The 19,070-nt window shown below is 43.6% G+C and overlaps 1 protein-coding gene across 4 annotated transcripts in view; it reads left to right on the top strand.

Annotated features, from left to right (window-relative positions):
• The first annotated feature begins 4,713 nt into the window (after positions 1-4,713).
• CAT (catalase) overlaps positions 4,714-19,070 on the top strand; it is a 32,355-nt gene continuing 17,998 nt past the window's right edge. For 3 of the 4 annotated variants that reach the window (XM_085890696.1, XM_085890706.1, XM_085890686.1), the window contains exons 1-2: positions 4,714-4,886; positions 9,383-9,554. In XM_085890696.1, coding sequence (XP_085746822.1) covers positions 4,821-4,886; positions 9,383-9,554 — 238 coding nt within the window. In that variant the 5' untranslated portion in view covers positions 4,714-4,820. Of the gene's footprint in view, positions 4,887-5,182; positions 5,207-9,382; positions 9,555-19,070 lie in introns of those variants that run through there. The other variant, XM_085890714.1, reaches the window with a different exon arrangement.

Here is a 19,070-nt window from a genome sequence, read left to right as displayed (position 1 = left end):
GGCACAATGCCTGTGGGAGTTTTATCATTGCCAATCCGTCTCTTCTGACATTTGTAAACAAATGTTTCGACACCAGTCCAATGTTTCGACACACAAACTTTAAAAAGAACTTCACAGGTACCCGCAAACACCTTTGTATCGATCACTTGATGAATGCAGATTGCTTGATTTCAGTTATAGCATGTTAGTACACACTAGACTGGCGGGATATCCTTGGGGGGGGGGGGGTGCACTCGCCTTTGAGCTGTCCAGCCTGGGTTGGAATTTCGACACAATTATAAACTATCACCATGATGTCTTGCATGAACGGCTGATGCATCAACGTGTGAGCCATCAATCGGAAGGACATGATACTGGAGGACCCGTCTGCCAACACTGACTGTAGGTGGATGCTGAAGATCTGACAGTGGATTTCACGAGGAGTAGGCGAGTTATCGACTGCATGCTGAACAAATTCCAAATTCCTGTCCAAATCAACGACAGTTGAACGTCAGGCTTGGCCAGCCAGTTTGTGAAATCTTTAGCCAAATATTATGTTCCTTGACCCACCCCACAAGAAAGTGTGAATAATTGTGTTATTGTAGTAGTATCAGTAGTGTCTGGTTGGTAAAACTAGTTATTTTGCATTATTTTGTGGTAATGTGAACACGTTATTGTGGAAATTTGGCAAAAGCTTTCCATTTTTAGCTCAACGAGACACTTGTCAGGTGAGCTTATGTGATCGAGCAGTGTCCGTAGGTGAGTGAGTGAGTCACTTGGTGACAAACTTCATATCTCATGCCTAACGAAGATGTATCGACCGCATTGAAATCTGCACTCGCTCATTAAAGTAGTCGAGGGGGGTTTGTTTTTTTTACAACCCCCCCCCTCCACCCCGCCCCCCACCCCCAAAAAAACATAGGTATGTGCTCTCTTCTCCGAAACTACATGCACTATTTGATGAAACTTGACCACAACCTTCATCACTCGTGTTCCACCAAAGTTTGTTCAAGGCATCAAAAAAAATCAGGGTCTGTGGGGGTCTGTGAGGGGTTTGAGCCCCCACCAAATAGGTATTTACTCTTTTCTCCGAAACTACACACACTATATCGATGAAACTTGACCACAACCTTCATCACTCATGTTGTACCAAAGTTTGTTCAAGGCATTAACAAAAATCAGGGTCTGTGGGAGTCTGTGGGGGGTTTGAGCCCCCCTAAATAGGTATTTGCTTTCTTGTTCGAAACTACACACATGATTTCAATGAAACATGATCACAACATTCATAACCCTTGATGTACAAAAGTTTGTTCATGGCATTTTAAATATGTCAGGGTTTCAGGGGGTCTGAGGGGGGTCAAGGCCCCACAAAATATGTATTTCCACTCTTCTCCGAAACTACACACACTATTTCGATAAAACTTGACCACAACCTTCATCATGCGTAATGTACCAAAGTTTGTCGCATTAAAAAAAAAGTCAGCTTCAAAGAGGTCTGTGGGAGGTTTGAGCCCCACCCCCCCCCCCAAATAGGTATTTGCTCTCTTCTCCAAAACTACACACAATTTTAATGAAACTTGATGTACCAAAGTTTGTTCACGGCATTAAAAATAATCAGGGTCTGAGGGGGGTATGCGGGGTTGGGGGGGGGGGTTGAGTGAGTGTTGCTGCTGATCCAGGTGAGCTTCAAGATGTGCGATCCTATTTTTCATGAACTATTCACACTCAAACAAATTTTAATCCCATTCTTTCTTTCAACTCCAAACAATAAGAGACTTTAAAAATGGCATAGGAATGCGAACGGGGGAGGCGGGGGGGGGGGGTTAGGCTTTTCGCGCATGCGACGTGTGTGTTTTCAGTGACTCACTTCTGCTGATGTGGACCATTTTATCATGCTGTTACTTTGGCAACAGCTCTAAGTCAAAGAGTCTTTTTAACATAATTTTCAGGATTAAAATGAAAGAGTGCGATTTCAAAAATTGTTAACCATGAACCCAAAGCATATACGTAGTCTCCATCACGGAAGTCTCCTTGGTACATCTCGCTCCAACGTAAATAATAGCTGTCACAAGATTTGGGTATTTTCACGTCACGAAGATCTCCTTTCTCGAAGAGTTGGTAGCTTGAGCTCTGTTGGTAATGAAGCACAGCATCGTCTTTCCAATTGCAGACGTCCATTAAATAACTTGCAAAGTCTGCCATGTTCACAGGAAGCATTCCCGCAAGGTCAGAAATCTATTCACTGGTCCTGATCCATTGGGGGTTTTGGTAGAACGCTCCCATCTACCGTTTTGTAGTACGGGCATCCCGCAAGATCTCAGTCCTTTGTGCAAGCTGAGAAAGTTCTCCAACTCCTTTGTTGTGCAGAGGCACAGCCCTTTCTCTCAGGTACTTTTCTAAGTATTTTCGGCTCCTTTTAGAACCTTTGTGAGTCATTTTCGGTAACAATCCTCATCTCGCACATACGATGCATGGATACATCATGCCCGAATCAACATTGCTGCAATTGGGTTACGTGCACGTACCTCGTGCATTAATGGGGCGGATTGCGTCATTTTGAGTCTCTCGTATTGCGTATTGTGAAACTTCGAAAACAGCAAAACGAACCTTTTTAAACCAATTTGTTCAAAAACGTTTCACAGAAGAAAAAAAATAATCTCTGAATGCACTGTATTACATCATCGGCAAGTATGAACTGGAGGTATGTGGAGTGAGTCGTCAGTCTTCAATTTTGTGCCTTTTGTCTGTTGTTTCCATTGTTCGTTTTCAACAAGATATGTACTCGATGAACTCTATCGCATTGTGTTGTGAAAACATAAATCCACAATATAGGAATTTAAAATATACATTCTTGATGTTGAATACAATGAAAGGCATGTTGGTGAAGATTATTGGAACATTTACAGATATTTAATAAAGTGAGGAACCACCCAAAATGGTTACGGGGAGGTACAGAGCTCAACCACAATGGTTATGGGCTAGTACAGAACACATCATAAAATGGTTACGGGCAGGCAGGGAGCACCACCTAAATTGTTTACAGGCAGGGACAGAGCACCACCTAAATTGTTTACAGGCAGGGACAGAGCACCACCTAAATTGTTTACAGGCAGGGAGAGAGCACCACCTAAATTGTTTACAGGCAGGGACAGAGCACCACCTAAATTGTTTACAGGCAGGGAGAGAGCACCACCTAAATTGTTTACAGGCAGGGAGAGAGCACCACCTAAATTGTTTACAGGCAGGGAGAGAGCACCACCTAAATTGTTTACAGGCAGGGACAGAGCACCACCTAAATTGTTTACAGGCAGGGAGAGAGCACCACCTGAAATGGTTACGGGGAGGTACAGAACTCAACCACAATGGTTATGGGCTAGTACAGAACACATCATAAAATGGTTACGGGCAGGCAGGGAGCACCACCTAAATTGTTTACAGGCAGGGAGAGAGCACCACCTAAATTGTTTACAGGCAGGGAGAGAGCACCACCTAAATTGTTTACAGGCAGGGAGAGAGCACCACCTAAATTGTTTACAGGCAGGGAGAGAGCACCACCTAAATTGTTTACAGGCAGGGAGAGAGCACCACCTAAATTGTTTACAGGCAGGGACAGAGCACCACCTAAATTGTTTACAGGCAGGGAGAGAGCACCACCTGAAATTGTTTACAGGCAGGTACAGAGCACTCAACCACAATGGTTATGGGCTAGTACAGAACACATCATAAAATGGTTACGGGCAGGCAGGGAGCACCACCTAAATTGTTTACAGGCAGGGAGAGAGCACCACCTAAATTGTTTACAGGCAGGGAGAGAGCACCACCTAAAATGGTGACGGGGAGGTACAGAACTCAACCACAATGGTTATGGGCTAGTACAGAACACATCATAAAATGGTTACGGGCAGGCAGGGAGCACCACCTAAATTGTTTACAGGCAGGGAGAGAGCACCACCTAAATTGTTTACAGGAAGCGAGAGAGCACCACCTAAATTGTTTACAGGCAGGAAGAGAGCACCACCTAAATTGTTTACAGGCAGGTAGAGAGCACCACCGAAATTGTTTACAGGCAGGGAGAGAGCACCACCGAAATTGTTTACAGGCAGGGAGAGAGCACCACCTAAATTGTTCACAGGCAGGGAGAGAGTACCACCTAAATTGTTCACAGGCAGGGAGAGAGCACCACCTAAGTTGGTTACGGGCAGTCAGAGAGCACCACCGAAATTGGTTACGGGCAGGTAGAGAGCACCACCTAAATTGTTCACAGGCAGGTAGAGAGCACCACCTAAGTTGGTTACGGGCAGTCAGAGAGCACCATCCAAACTGAACAATTGGTAAGAGGGTTTGCATAAGGTCACCTCAACAAGTGGTGTTTGACATTTGATTTGATCAGAACTTTCTCGTTGTTGACCCTTTAAAGACTAAATCCCAAGTACGCACCCAAGGTGGTGGAAGCCAAGACAGTCGAAATACCGGACGAAGAGCACTCAATATGTAATACCAGATGGATATTTGAACATGTTATAAAGCTTAATCCACATCAGATAATTTATGACCTCAACTCTTTAATATCCATCAGAGATAAAATTGTTTGGAAAGGCAGAATGCAAACCCAGCGAACATACATGATCCATAAACGATTGGACTTGCCGTCGTAAATTATGGCAGCCAATTGTTGTGACCTTGAGTCGACGATAAACATTAAACGTCTGGGCGGCCATGCGGGGGCGCTGTGCTTGTTTAGTTATAAACAAGGGTCCTTCCATAGCTCGGATCATTCCTCACCCCTCGTGTCGCTACCCGCGGTCCGTCCATCTCACAGTCCGTCCCTACACGGCCCAGCTATGGCTGCCAAGCGGGACACGGCCACGGATCAGATGAAGCTCTGGAAGGACAGCAGCGGAAAATCGGTGCGTTCAGTTTGTCCGGCTCTGTGTCCACGTGATCCGTGCTCGTCGTTTCGATGCGACTGTCTGAAGCTTGCCTGCTGACAACACTGTGCACTGCCATGAAAGGGGGTCTACGTGTGGACGGTTCGAGGACGTGTCGCTACCATTGAGCAACGTGGGAAAACTGTTTGGGATGAACTTAGATGTGCGTTGGGTGTACGGGGATGTTGTCGATGGTGTTGAGAGGGACTGAGACGTGCAGTGACAGTAGCAGACAGTGATGAGACTGAAATAATAGGATCGATGTCTACCTGCCCAGAGACGGACACAGGATGGTTAAGGTATGCTAAAAGACTGGCAAGACAAGAAACTTGGACATGATGTGGGATTCTGTGTACGTCCATGTATGTGTACAGGAAATCGCAGATATATAGGTATGAAGGTGGCCACCTGATGAAAAAATGAGGGGCACTCAGGCAAGGGTCAAGTGAGCTTCCTTAGATCCCCCCCCCTTCTGGGGTGAAGTAGTAGCAGCACCCCTTGTGGGGGTCCGTGGGTGTATCCCACTGAAGCTATGAGGTTTTAAGTACAGTATTTAATGAGAAAGGCACTCGGGAGAGCGCATACCTCCGCCACGTAACCCCTGATCCATGAGAACATACCTGGCCCAATACATTTTTGAGATATCGTGCATGTAGTTTGTTGGGCCGATCTCTCAATGTTGAAGAATCAATTTAAAAAAAATTCTAGTACTTGGTTCTGGATTCGGATCTTTACCAAAATTGAATCGATTTGTCATCACACACCCAATATGTCCACCAAGTTTCGTCCGAATCCTTGCACAACTTTTTGAGATATCGTGCTACATATCTGTTTAACCCTATCTGTCAATGGTGAAGAATCACTTAAAAATTCTAGTAGTCGGATCCGAATCCTGATCTTCACCAAAATCTAATCCGTTCGTCCTCGTCGCACGGGCAACCTGTCCACAACTTTTTGAGATATCTTGTACACAGACAGAGAAACAGACAGAAAGGGGTAAAAACATGAATAACCTCCACCTTCGGTGGTGGAGGTTAATAATATAATGTTGTGTTGTATGTAAAAGTACCTGTACCTACAATGCCTTCAGACAGTATTCACACCTCTTGACTTTTGTCACATTTTGTTTTGTTCCAGCCAGAATTTAAGATGGATTAAATTTAATTGTTGTTCCATCGATTTATACAAAATACCCTGAAATAACAAAGTGAAAACATATTTTTTACATGTTGATTAAAAATTAAAAGCTGAAATGTCTTGCACTAATAGGTATTCAACCCCTGAGAAAATACTTTGTAGACACGCGTTTGGCAGCGATTTACAGTCCAGCTTCTTCTATGCATTTGCACCCACCTGAATTATCCTCCACACCTCTACCTCTCTCCTGCCATCCCCGATCACTACTCATCCTCAGATACTCAAACCGATTTCCCTGTCTGATCTCCTTCCGCTCTAACCTGATGTTCATTTACTTTCTCTGCTGCCCGACCCAACACCTCAGTCTTCTCCATTCTCCTTCCTGCTTACAAGCTCCATCACCATGATATACATACATATATATATATATATATATATATATATATATATATATATATATATATTTATATATACATATATGTATGTATGAGTGGACTGAGAGCGCTTCCCTGTCCAAACCGATGTTCACACTGAACCTCCTCAGACATCCCAGGACCAACCACAACTCTTCCATTCATTGCATTGTACACATCCCTTCCACCAGCCTGACTTCTGCTTCCTGCACTCCCATCCACCTCAGTTTCACCATCACCATCTCTCTCAGGACAGTGACGTAGGCCTTCTCCAGGTCCACAAATCCCAGTGCCATCTCACGTTGCACCTCCAACCTCTTCTCCACCAGCTCTCTCAGCATGAACCTCCCATCTGTCATCCTACTATCCTTTCTTCAACCCCTGATGCTCTTCGCCAATCTCCATCTCCACTCTCTTCCTTATCCTCCTGTCCAGAATCCTCTCCAGCACATTAATTACAGGACTTCACAGTGTAATACCCCTGTACTTCCCCAGATCTTGAATATCACCCTTCCACTTCCATATGGACACAATTAATCCTCTACTCCAATCCTCCGGAAATGAACTCTCTCTCTTTCTCAGACATACATTCAACAGTCTCTTCGTCCAACTGAATCTGACTTCTCCCACTGCAATTATCATCTCTGTACACACCACATCAATGCCAGGTGCTCTTCCGTTCTTCAACCTCAATACTGCTTTCTGGAACTCCTCCGTGATCTCCAACTAACTCCACTTTCCCCTCGATATAACATGGGAGCTCCACCTTGCCGTTGCTTCCTCCTGATTCAACAGCTCTTTGAAATATCCTTCCCACACCTTCAATACTGCCCCCCTCGAAAACTTTTGCCTCCCACCACTATCCTTCATCACCCCCCCCCCCCTCCACTTCATTTCCTTACCATCCTCATCTCTGTCACAAAGCAATTTATACAGTACCTTTAGAAGGTATTCACATCCCTTGACTTTGTCACATTTTGTGGTGTTACAGCCTGAATTTAAAATGGATTCACTTTAATTTTTTTTGTTGCACTGATCTACACAAGATACCCCATAACGACAAAGTGAAAACATGATTTTAGAAATTTTTACAAATCAATTGAAAATGAAAAGCCAAAATGTCTTGCATCAATAAGTATTCAAACCCCTGAGTCAATACTTTGTAGAAACACCTTAAGCAGTGATTACAGCTTCGATTCTTCTTGGGTATATCTGTATCAGCTTTGCACATCTGGATTTGAGGATTTTCTCCCATTCTTCCTTGCAGATTTGCTCAAGCTCTGTCAAGTTGGATGGGGAGTGTCGGTGAACAGCAATCTTCAAGTCTTTCCACAGGCTGGGCTTTGGCTGGGCTACTCAAGGACTTTCACATTATTGTGCTGAAGCCATTCCATTGTTGCTTTGGTTGTGTGTTTAGGGTCATTGTCCGACTGCAACATAAATCTTTGTCACAGTCTAAAGTCTTTTGCACTCTGATGCAGGTTTTCCACAAGGATTTGCCTCTACTTGGCTCCATTCATTGTTCAGTCTATCCTTACAAGTCTCCCTGTCCTTGCCACTGAAAAGCATCCCCTTAGCATGATGCTGTCACCACCATGCTTCATGTCAGTGATGTTGTTAGATGGGTGATGAGCTGTGCTCGGTTTCCACCAGATGTAGTGCTTTGCATTTTGGCCAAGGAGTTCAGTTTTTTTGGCTCATCAGACCACAGAATCATTTGCCTCTTGCTCTCAGTCTTTCACCTGCCTTTTTGCAAACTCCAGGAGTGCTTTCATGTGCCTTTTTCTCAGGATTGACTTCCGTATGGCCACTCTCCCATAAAGCCTAGGTTTGTGAAGTGCTGCAGAGATTGTTATCCTTCCGGGTAGGTTCTCCCATCTCAGCCAAGGAACTCTGTAGTTCTGTCAGATTGGTCATTGGGTTCTTGGTCACCTCCCTGACCAAGCTCCTTCTTCCCTAGTTGTTCAGTTTGGTCAGACGGCCACCTCTAGTAAGAGTCTGGGTAGTTCCATATTCTTTCCATTTCTTCATGATGGAGCTCACTGTGCCCTTGGGAACTCTCAACACTCTAGAAATTGTTTTATACCCTTCCCCAGATCTATACCTCCTCAAAATTATATCTCAGATTTCTACGGGTAGTAGAAAGGTGTGTTTCTTTCTAAATCATGTCCAATCAATTGAATTGGCCACAGGTGGATTCCAATCTAGTTGTAGAGACATCTCAAGGATGATCATAGGAAATTGGATGCACCTGAGCTCAATTTGGAGTGTCATAGCAAAGGTCCTTGAATACTTATTGACAAACGAATTTCATTTTTTCATTTTTAATTAATTTGTAAAAAATTCTAAAAACATGTTTTCACATTTTATCATTCTGGGATATTTTGTGTTGATTGGTGACAAAAAAAATTAAATTTAATCCATTTTAAATTCAGGCTGTAACACAACAAACTGTGACCAAAGTCAAGGGGTGTGAACACTTTCTGAAGGCACTGAATATGAATAGCCCTCCATGTTACAATGGTCTCTGATACTTTCTTTAATTTTATTATCTCTTACATGGAAGGTCTCAGAGCTTACACTGTTTATCATGTTCATAGTCCAAACATCGACATCTGTCGTCTTATCTTCATGGCAGTGGAGCTAACAACAGGAATTGCACCACGTCAGCATTTATGGAGGGCATTTGAGATTGAAAAGAAAATCTGAATAAGTAAATTATAAGTATGCAATTTCAGTTGAATTTGTAAGTCACAAATTTTAAAGGATGCTTGTTGCTCATGAGTCTAAAAAATAATTTTTCTGCCTGCTGTTCCACGAACATATACAGTAGACTAAAATACACCTGCCCTTTTCATCAAATCTCTTTCTATTTACATAATCGGTTTTCATCTTGGTCTGCATACATTGACCCTGTGGCCACAGGTTCCAGATACTCTCACGACTGGTGCTGGTGTGCCAGTAGGAGGCAAGCTTGATGTGCTGACTGCAGGGCCCCGGGGCCCTCTGCTTGTCCAGGATGTGGTTTTCACCGACGAGTTGGCCCATTTTGATCGAGAACGTATCCCTGAACGTGTGGTGCACGCAAAGGGTGCAGGTATTGAGGGGATTGGGGAAAAGGATAGGTTGTATGGTGAGAGTGGGTAAGTAGAAATGTTTCAATGATCGGAATTCATATTAGGAATTGACAATCTACAAAATAAAAGGAGCTCGGTCTCGGCGTGTCTGCCTGTGTCTTTTCGTTCCTGCCTTCCTGCCTGTCTGCCAGCGTGCGTCCATCCGGCCATCAACAATTGACCTATAGGGAATACCACTAATCAAACAAACAGTATGCTATAGTTGAGTAAGGTGGGGATAGATGGGCCAGTTTCAAACAGTGTTATATATATATGGGCTGGTTTAAAACAAAATGATGTCATTGAGTAAGGTCGGGATAGATGGGCCGGTTTCAAACAGAATGCTGTAGTTGAGTAAGGTGTGGATAGATGGGCCGGTTCAAAACAGAATGCTTTAGTACAGCGGATAAGCACAATAATTGTGCATTTTATGAGAAAAGCATGAATTTTCTGACATAGTTAGTGAATACCATAAGGTTTATTTTCAGATGTGGAGGGAAGTCAGATTTGACCTCTGAGGACCCTGAGAGGTCAAATCCAAGATGGCCACCAGTCCACCGGGTCTAATGTTCAAACACGTTTAATTTTGGAACTAAACAGTGTAAAAAAAAAAAAACATTTAAGGTGTTATTTCCAACTAAGTTTGGAATGGCCATTCGTTTGGTGATACTTTTGAGATCGCCAGGAGCCAAGGAAATGCATTTCGATCAAGGTCAAGGTCAAATTATGTTAAAAACTTTTGGACATTCTTTTGGTTAAGACAATGAATTGGACCTATGCAATATAGTGAAACTTTGCTTCCATTTTGACACTATAGGGATAATAATACAAAAAAATTAGCAGAATTGTCCCATGCTGCTAGTCTATGTAAAACTTTATTAATAACAATGATGATGATGGCAATGGTAGTGATCAAAATCTAACAGCCTCCAGAACAGAAGTGCTGTGCAGTGCACTTGAGCGCAGCTTTGGCACATTTTCACCGTCCAGTGCATCCTTTCTCACAGCGACAGCGGATCAATTCATGGCACGATTTTGATGCTTCAGGAAGAGTAGTCCAAAGCGGCTGCCACCCAATTGTTTTCTTTGTCCAGCCTCAGTCAGATGGCTCTGGCATCTCTGGATCCAGGACCAATGTCTGGTTCCAACAGTTGGCCTGGTAGCAAGTGCGCTTGATGTGCTGTTTGAGTGCTGCCTGGGTTGGAGGAATGTTTTCTAGTGTTCTAGACTTCTTTGTGAAGAGCTGTTTCCTGGCATGATTCAATTCCGTGCTCTCACTGCTTCGGTTGTACATCGGCACCCCAAATCGCTCGAGCAGTCACATCGATCCTTCACTGACCTCACTTGGCATCCATAGGAGTTCATTGAAAACATCATTCACCTCTGGGAAAGACTTCCAACTTTCCCAGGCAGTCTTCTTTCCTCTGTCAGCGAATGCAGATACAGTGTCATACCCGGTGAAAGCGTGAAGGACTGGGAGAGTCAGAAACTGTGTTGGATTCATTGTGGCAACCATTTCGTGAACAGCTATGTAACAAAAGCTTGACCTGACACCAAAGGCAACCCACAGCTCATTAGGAGCTGTCTTGCTGAATGAAGCTGCAGCCAGTACTACCACATCAGTATCAACGGTACGTATGGTCACCTTCTTACACCCCTTTGCACAGCATCTTCCACATGCAGAAGTAGATGAATGTCGGCCTCCTCCTGCGAACATGGGGCAAGGCAGGCCAAGTATGACTCAGCTGGAGAGCAAAGGACTCCACTTCCATCTGTTCCATACAGTTCCTTGTCCTCTGCCAGAGGGAGATGAACAACTACACGTGACAGGAAAGCAAACAATTCGGTTTTGTTATCATCCCATCGAAAGAAGTCCTTCCAGTTCTTTGGCATCACAGTCGAAGGAGCCACTCTTTCCCTGGTGCCCTTTCCCCTCTTCTGTCTTGTTGAGGCTTTGAGGCTGGCGGGTAGGTACACATCCCAGACAAGGTCGATGCGGCTGCGTTTCTCAAGTTAAGCAGAGATGTATGGTGCAAACACTCTTTCTCAATACTCTTGAAATATTCTTGATGTTCCCGGATTTAGCATTTGAACTACAGCTGCACTATCAATAATTGTTGCATCAGCCACAGGCGCACTATTCTTTTCGAGCAGATCTGATTCCAGGCAGCAAAGTAGATTTGATTTAACCCCAATCCGAATTTTCCCTCCAGTTGACAGAGCTGGCGGGGCTGCCTGGTTTTCATGGGAGAAGAAATTGTCCATGTCTCCTTCTCGTGTTTGACAGGAGATGTACAGCCTCGAAAAGAGACCACAGTCACTCTTCAGTGCTGTGAGCTGTGCCTTCTGTTTTGACTTAATCTTGACCGGTGGCCTACTGAACAGTGGCAACTTGTTCTTTGGAAGTGTTTGTGTGATAAGTGTTGTACACTGTTCCAGCCTTTCTCTCACAAACTTGGTGTACTGCTCCTCACCAAGAGTCTCGATCCTTCTCACAGTTTCAGCCACTTGGGTGTCCATGATGTCCCTTGTGACAAGCGCTATACAATATTCACACTGTCACTGAATTCAAAATTGATCGATTTGAACAAAGTTCAAGGGTCAGTCACATCCGTTGGACACGTGTTGTGCCAGGCAACAGGTGGTGGCTGGCTTGCTGCAAATGTGAAATTTTAATGATCACAACGTTTCACCTTTTTGTTCTTCCATGATATAGCCTGTCAGTGCTGTCACTTCGGCATATCAGTACAAATATTAACTAAGACAGTCGGTCGAGTGCATACCTCTGCCACTTAATGCCTGATCCACGCGAACTATATCGTTTTTGGCCCTATCACTCAATGGTGAAGAATCACTTTTGAAATTAAATAATTCTCGTATCCAGATCGGAATTCGGATGTTCACCAAAATCAGATCAATTTGTCCTTGCAAAACACTCAAGGTGTCCACCAAGTTTCGTCCGGATCCGTCAACAACTTTTTGACATTTTGTGCTATATATCGTTTTTTGCCCTTTTTCTCAATGGTGAAGAATCACTTTAAAAATTCTAGTCGTCGGATACTGATCCAGATCTTCACCAAAATTGAATCAATTATTCCTTTTTAAACACCCAATGTGTCCACCAATTTTCATCCGAATCCATCCACAACATTTTGAAATCCTGTGCACAAACAAACAAACACAGAAAGGGGTGAAAACATATCCTCCTTCACCTTCAGTGGTGAAGGTAATTAAACGTTTCGCTTTTATAAGTTTCTTCAGCCATTTCGTGGACTGCTTGGTGAAGCCACTTGGTGCATGTTCTTCAAGTTTCAATTGTGATACCCCAGTTCTGTCCCAGAGGTAGGAGGGAAAAACATATTATGTGATCACAATGAGAAAAAAGCTTTTCAGTTCCCGCAAATTTTCTGGAACTGGAATATCAAAGTTTTAGCAGATGTGCCACCGGATTACTTTACAAACTTTGTTGTGTCGTTGTATGTACAGCTGTTCTGATATGAGTTTGTTTTTGTGTGTGTGTGTGTGTGTGTGTGTATGTGTGTGTGTGTTCGGTCATTAAGCATAACATATCATTCTCTTTGCTAACGCAACCTTCATCCTCTCTCTCTCTCTCTCTCTCTCTCTCTCTCTCTCTCTCTCTCTCTCTCTCTCTCTCTCTCTCTCTCTCTCTCTCTCTCTCTCTCTCTCTCTCTCTCTCTCTCTCTCTCTCTCTCTCTCTCTCTCTCTCTCTCTCTCTCTCTCTCTCTCTCTCTCTCGCCAGCTTTGAATGCCAATAATTTTGTCCTTTCAAGTCTGTAGAAGCCTTCAGGAGTCTGACCTCAATTTCCTTAAAAGGACTCGCTGATTTCAATTTGTCCTGGATTTTGGCAATTTTCACTGTGATAAGACACCGCACATATCTTTGCAACAAATGGCACAACCTGACCAATGTGCTGGGATAGCAATATTGCTGTGCAGTACACTACCACAAATTGATATGATTGATTATTCTCAATATCCTGATTAATTTAAATAATCAGACGACATATGGGGGCAATAACGTTTTAGGACCTTTTGCTCTGCAACAGCGAACTAAGTGTACTTCTGTTTTGATTGGGCACATCATGATATTTGTGTAATTCCTATGACGCTTCTTGATCCGAGTTGAGGACTCGATTTCTTCTTTAATTTGCAACTTGCTGTTTGTTACCTGTGCCACCGAAGGTGGACAGAGCTTATGTTTTCACCCTTGGTTGTCTGTTTGTCCCAATCCTGAGAATACTGACATGGAATAGAATGATAAACTTACCAATGATAAACTCCATCCACAACTTTGCGATGTTCATTGTAAAAGGTGAATACTGCAACTATAACATCAGTCAGCAGTCCTGATGAGGATTTTCCTGTGACCATAACTGGCTATGATTTGAATTGAAGAGCAGTCTCATCCTCGTAATGGATTTCATTGACATTTGACTCTTTTGAAGCTTCTTGGAACTTTCATTATTAACATATGGCCCCTCGGGCAACTTTCGAATAAGGGTCTTTCTACCATGCTCTTTGCTTCCCCTGTTAACCCTCCCCAAGCCCACCTCTTTCCATGTTTCCTGTTTTCCTTCCTGTGAGTTTGCTTCTGCATCCATCTTGTCATCTCCTGTGCTTGTTCTTCCTCACATCCCTCATCTTTGAAGTCTCTATATTTTGTACCTCTCCCCTGTTGTGTGTTTCCCCTTCTCCTTTTTATGTTCGTCCTGATCCATTCTATGTTCTAACTCCTCCATGAGCCTTGATTCTGTATATTAAAAGAATAAAAGGTGACACTTGGGAAGAAACTCTTTTGATAATGACCTTTTTTTTGGCATCCACTTATCGAATTTTGACATGAGATTTTTCCAGGATTCTCGATCAGACATGCCATTGACTAAATCAATGCCACTCAAGCTGGTGTCCTTCTCGATGATGTCTCAAAGGGTTGTGAGTTGACGACCCCTTCTCCAGGATTCCTCAGGCCTCCAGAGGTGGAACTTTATTTGTAACTTCATATCACATCACATGACCAGCAAGGCGAAGGCAGCATTCCCTCACAATGGCAGAGATGGGCAACGAACCATACAGATCCCTGTTAGTGATATGGAAACTTTCAGAACTTTAAAAAGCAATCGGGTGTAGGTACTATCCGGTATCTTCTCCAATGTTTGGGTCAAGGTTTAGGATTCGCACTCATAGAGAAGGATCGACTCAACCTTAGTTTTGAAGACTCTCAGCTCACTCTGTCTGCGAATTGGAGATCTCCAAACTTTATAGAGGGTTTGAACTGCTGCTCAAGCCTGAGATTTTCTGCAGTCTAAGTCATGCTGCGTGTTGGTATAGGAGCCAATGTATTGTCATTCCATCCATCCATTGGGACCATCCTCTGTGCAGCGTGTTGGTGCTGCCGAAGCAGACTCCTTGGCTATTGGACACAATCCTGGATGGGTCGACACTTAGCCACAGAATTCCAGCATGCTGGCACTCATTTTGCCGACCTCGGAAGGATGACAGGCAGAGTCAACCGCACCTGATATTAGTTCAACAGCTGAGTGGCGTTTGAATTTAGGATCATAGGATCCCAAGCCCACCACACTAACCATGAGCCAACACCAGGCATATTTAGTCATTCACTCTCTGGATCAGACCTCTGGGAACAGTAAGGAGAGCACACTCAGCAGAAGGATTGCCCTGCATATGCCTAGTATTTTCAGCATTGAGTACAAGCCCAATATACCTAGCTGCAGTTTCAACCTTGTGAAGTAGATATTCAGCTTCGCTTCACATGGCTGAGAGGAGGGCTATGTCGTCAGCAAAGTCGAGGTCAGAAATGTGCGGGGCTGGATGTCTGCGACTTCTATGCCAGGAGAGTGTTAAACCATCCCAGTCCTTAATTTCCGTTCTTAGGGCAAAGTCCAAGGCAATGGTAACCAGGTAAGGAGCAAGTAGGTCACCTTGAAGAACTCTATTGTCGATTCAAAAAGTTGCAGTCTTTCCTTCAGACGTTAATACGACTGCAGAGGTATCTTCACACATAATTTTTGTGGCCTTTGCAATCGACTCAGGGATGCCATATGCATGTAGAACTTGGAAAAGTTTATTCCTGTCAAGTGAGTCGAAGACTTTCCTGAAGTCTATGAAGATTGTTCCTTCCTCTTCTTTGAAATGTTCCCTCCATAATGCCTCTTACTCGTCCGCTCCCTCTTAGGATATATTTTGCCCAGTTTCTCTCCCTTTTCCGAATGATGTTCAACCTATTTATGTTTGTTCACTCTCCTCAACACTTCAGAATTCGTTACTTTTCTGTCCAGTTGATTTTCCCCCACACCCCTCCCCCCATTCTCCTCCAAACACACATTTCAAAGGTTCTTTTAAAGTTGGGTGTCCTCTTTCCGTAAAGGCAAAATGTCACATCAATACAAAACAACACTCCAAATCAAGATCTTTACGAGCCGCTTCCTAATTAACAACTGTCTCTTCTTACTGAATGCAGTTTTCCCATTGCTATCCTTGTTCTCATTTATTTGTTGCACATTCCATCTGCAGATCTTATGCTTCCAAAATACTTAAATTTTGCACATGTTCAAGTTATTTTCCTTTGACGAATATGTAAATATTTTTGGGCGATTTTTTTTTTATTTTTTTTGGAGATATGCAATACCGGTTTTGCGGATGTTCACCATCATTTCAAAGTTCATGTCTGTTGTTACTCGTCTATCTACTATATCTTGTCATTCCTCCTTTTGTACTTGCTACAAATGCTTTGTTATCCCCGAATCTGGGTGATGTTACCATTCGCCCCACCAAATTTAACACCATATTGTGTGTCATCAAACGCTTCTTTGATTACACTGAACAACAAAAGTTTTTTACTGGAGATGTGTAAAGTGATTTAGACTAATTTGGGTATGCTGATTTCAAAAATCATAACCGTTTTGCTGTATCACGTCAGGATTTTCAGTAACAGAAATATTCCCATTGCCTAGAAGTCAGGATTTCAATGAAATTTACAAAAATTCATTTATTCATTTATTTCATCATGAATGCTTCAAAATTATAGAAATTACAGAAAAACTCCACTAGAATGTGATTAAAAATGCTTTAGGCATTTGGCTTTGCGTTTGTGCTGCTCTGTATCAGTTTCACGATGCAGGAACCAGCAGAAATCGCCCATCATGTTCGGGTTGTGCCGCCCTTGGTAACGCGTCTCCATGAGTGAAATCTCTTGGTGGAATCGCTCGCCGTGCTCGTCCGAGACTGCTCCCAAGTTGTCAGGGAAGAAGTTCAGGTGCTGGTGTAGGAAATGGATTTTCAGGGACATCCTGGAGCCAAGTTTCCTGAAGGACTCCAGCAGCTGCTGCACTATTTCTTCATAGTTGTCCGCGCACTCGTTCCCCAAGAAGTTGTCCGTCACAGCTTTGAAGCTCCTCCACGCTGCCAGCTCTTTGGGGTTTAGAGTTGTCGGAAAAGTTTCATCCTTCATAATCTGTCGGATTTGCGGTCCAACAAAGACACCAGCCTTGATCTTGGCCTCCGACAAGGTGTTGCCAAACTTTTCCTTGAGGTATAAAAACCCACACCCATTCAGATCCATTGCCCGTACAAAACTTTTCATCAAGCCGAGCTTTATGTGGAGTGGTGGAAGGAAAACCTTGGCTGGGTCGACAAGGGCGACATGCTTCACGTTGTGTCGACCAGGTACATGCTCTTTTCGCTCTTCCCAATCTTTCTTCGTCCAGTGATTCTTGTCGTCTCTGCTATCCCAGAGACAAAGGAAGCACATGTATTTCGTGTAGCCTGACTGCAGCCCTAACAACAGCGCCACCACTTTCAAGTCTCCGCAGATGTGCCAGTTGAAGTCATTGTACTTGATGGAATCAAGCAGCTGCCGCATAGTCTCATAGGTCTCTGTCATGCCGAACGCGTGAGCCAGTGGGACTGATGGTTTCTCGTTGCCATTGTGGAGCAAAACAGCCTTCAAGCTGTTCTTCCAAGAGTCGATGAAGAGGCGCCAGTCTGCAGGATCGTGATCACACCCAAGTTCTTTCAACAGACCGTTGATGTCACTGCAGAATGTCATCGTGTCTTCCATCTCAAAGAACTCAGCCATGTCTCTGTGACGTGCTCTGAACAAGGATATCTTGGTGTTAGGTTCAAGTAGATTCCACTGCTGCAGCCTTGATCCAAGCAGCTCTGCCTTCGCCTTTGACAGCGAGAGATCTCTTACAAGATCATTTAAGTCTCCCTGGTTCAGAAGGTGTGATTCTTGAGTGTCGGGTTCAAAAGGTTCATCATCACCATCCTCTTCACCACTGCTTACAGCTATGTTCTGATCAGCTGGAGGTGTTGGAACGGGGTTCTCATCATCATGAGGCACAGGTTTACGAGCAGAGACGCAATCAGCGTACTTGATGTGACCTTTATTCTTCTTGTTGAAGCCGGCGATGCTTCTGCAGCAGAAATAACAATAATCATGATGATTCTGCGGCTCACGCCATATCATGGGCACCGCAAATGGCATGCTCGCGCGCTTGCCCACCAACCACTGAGTCAAGGTTGTGTGACAGCTTGTGCAGCAGATGTGTGGTGCCCAGCTCTGTTCTTGGTCCCCCACCTTACACCTGAAGTAGTGAAAGTAGGCGGCCTTCATTTTCACTGCTGTAGATATACTTCGCTGTTGATCTTTTTTGGTATACCCACCACAGACATAACAGAAGTTGTCAGGATGATTGGTACAGGAACGCCTACTCATCTTTATCTGAAAGAAAGAAATATAACACAAGTTAACAACAATTGTACGAAATAGACATGTTAAAGACATATGTAAATTTCATTGAAATCCTGACTTCTAGGCAATGGGAATATTTCTGTTCCTGAAAATCCTGACGTGATACAGCAAAACGGTTATGATTTTTGAAATCAGCGTACCCAAATTAGTCTTAATCACTTTACACATCTCCAGTAAAAAAAAATTTTTGAAATTTGTTGTTCCGTGTTATCGCTTCTGTATAGACATTGAAGAGAGCTGTTTGTAAACAATATACAATACCTTTGTCAAACTCTTCTTCCAATTACACATGGTTCCGACTCCCTGTTTGCCACTTTCACTGTTGCTCTTTGTCCCATGTGCAGATTTCTTTTGAGTCATCAATCTCTGCATTCTACTCCAATGTCCTTCCAGCACTGTCAGGAGCTTAATCCAGTCAACCCGATCAAATGCTTTTTCAAAATCTGCAAAACAAACATTTATTTCCTGTCCAAACTTTAAGTTGCGTTCACCCATTAATATCATCTTGCCATTTGCTTCTCTCATCCTTCTTCCTCCCTGGAATCCAAGCTGATATCGTTCGGCACCTTCCCATCGACTCTCTTTGTTGTCTGAACATCGGCATGCCTTTGGCTTCTTTGTTAGGCTGATCGTTATTTTCTGCATGAAATCTTCCGGACATTCTCTTAATCAGTAAATATTTTTACAAAATTTAATGAACGTT

The sequence above is a fragment of the Eptatretus burgeri genome, chromosome 1 (assembly GCF_056783735.1).
Source record: "Eptatretus burgeri isolate ZD-2024b chromosome 1, Ebu_testis_v1, whole genome shotgun sequence".
In the NCBI taxonomy this organism is placed as follows: domain Eukaryota; kingdom Metazoa; phylum Chordata; class Myxini; order Myxiniformes; family Myxinidae; genus Eptatretus; species Eptatretus burgeri.
This window is presented reverse-complemented; position numbering and strand designations above follow the sequence as displayed.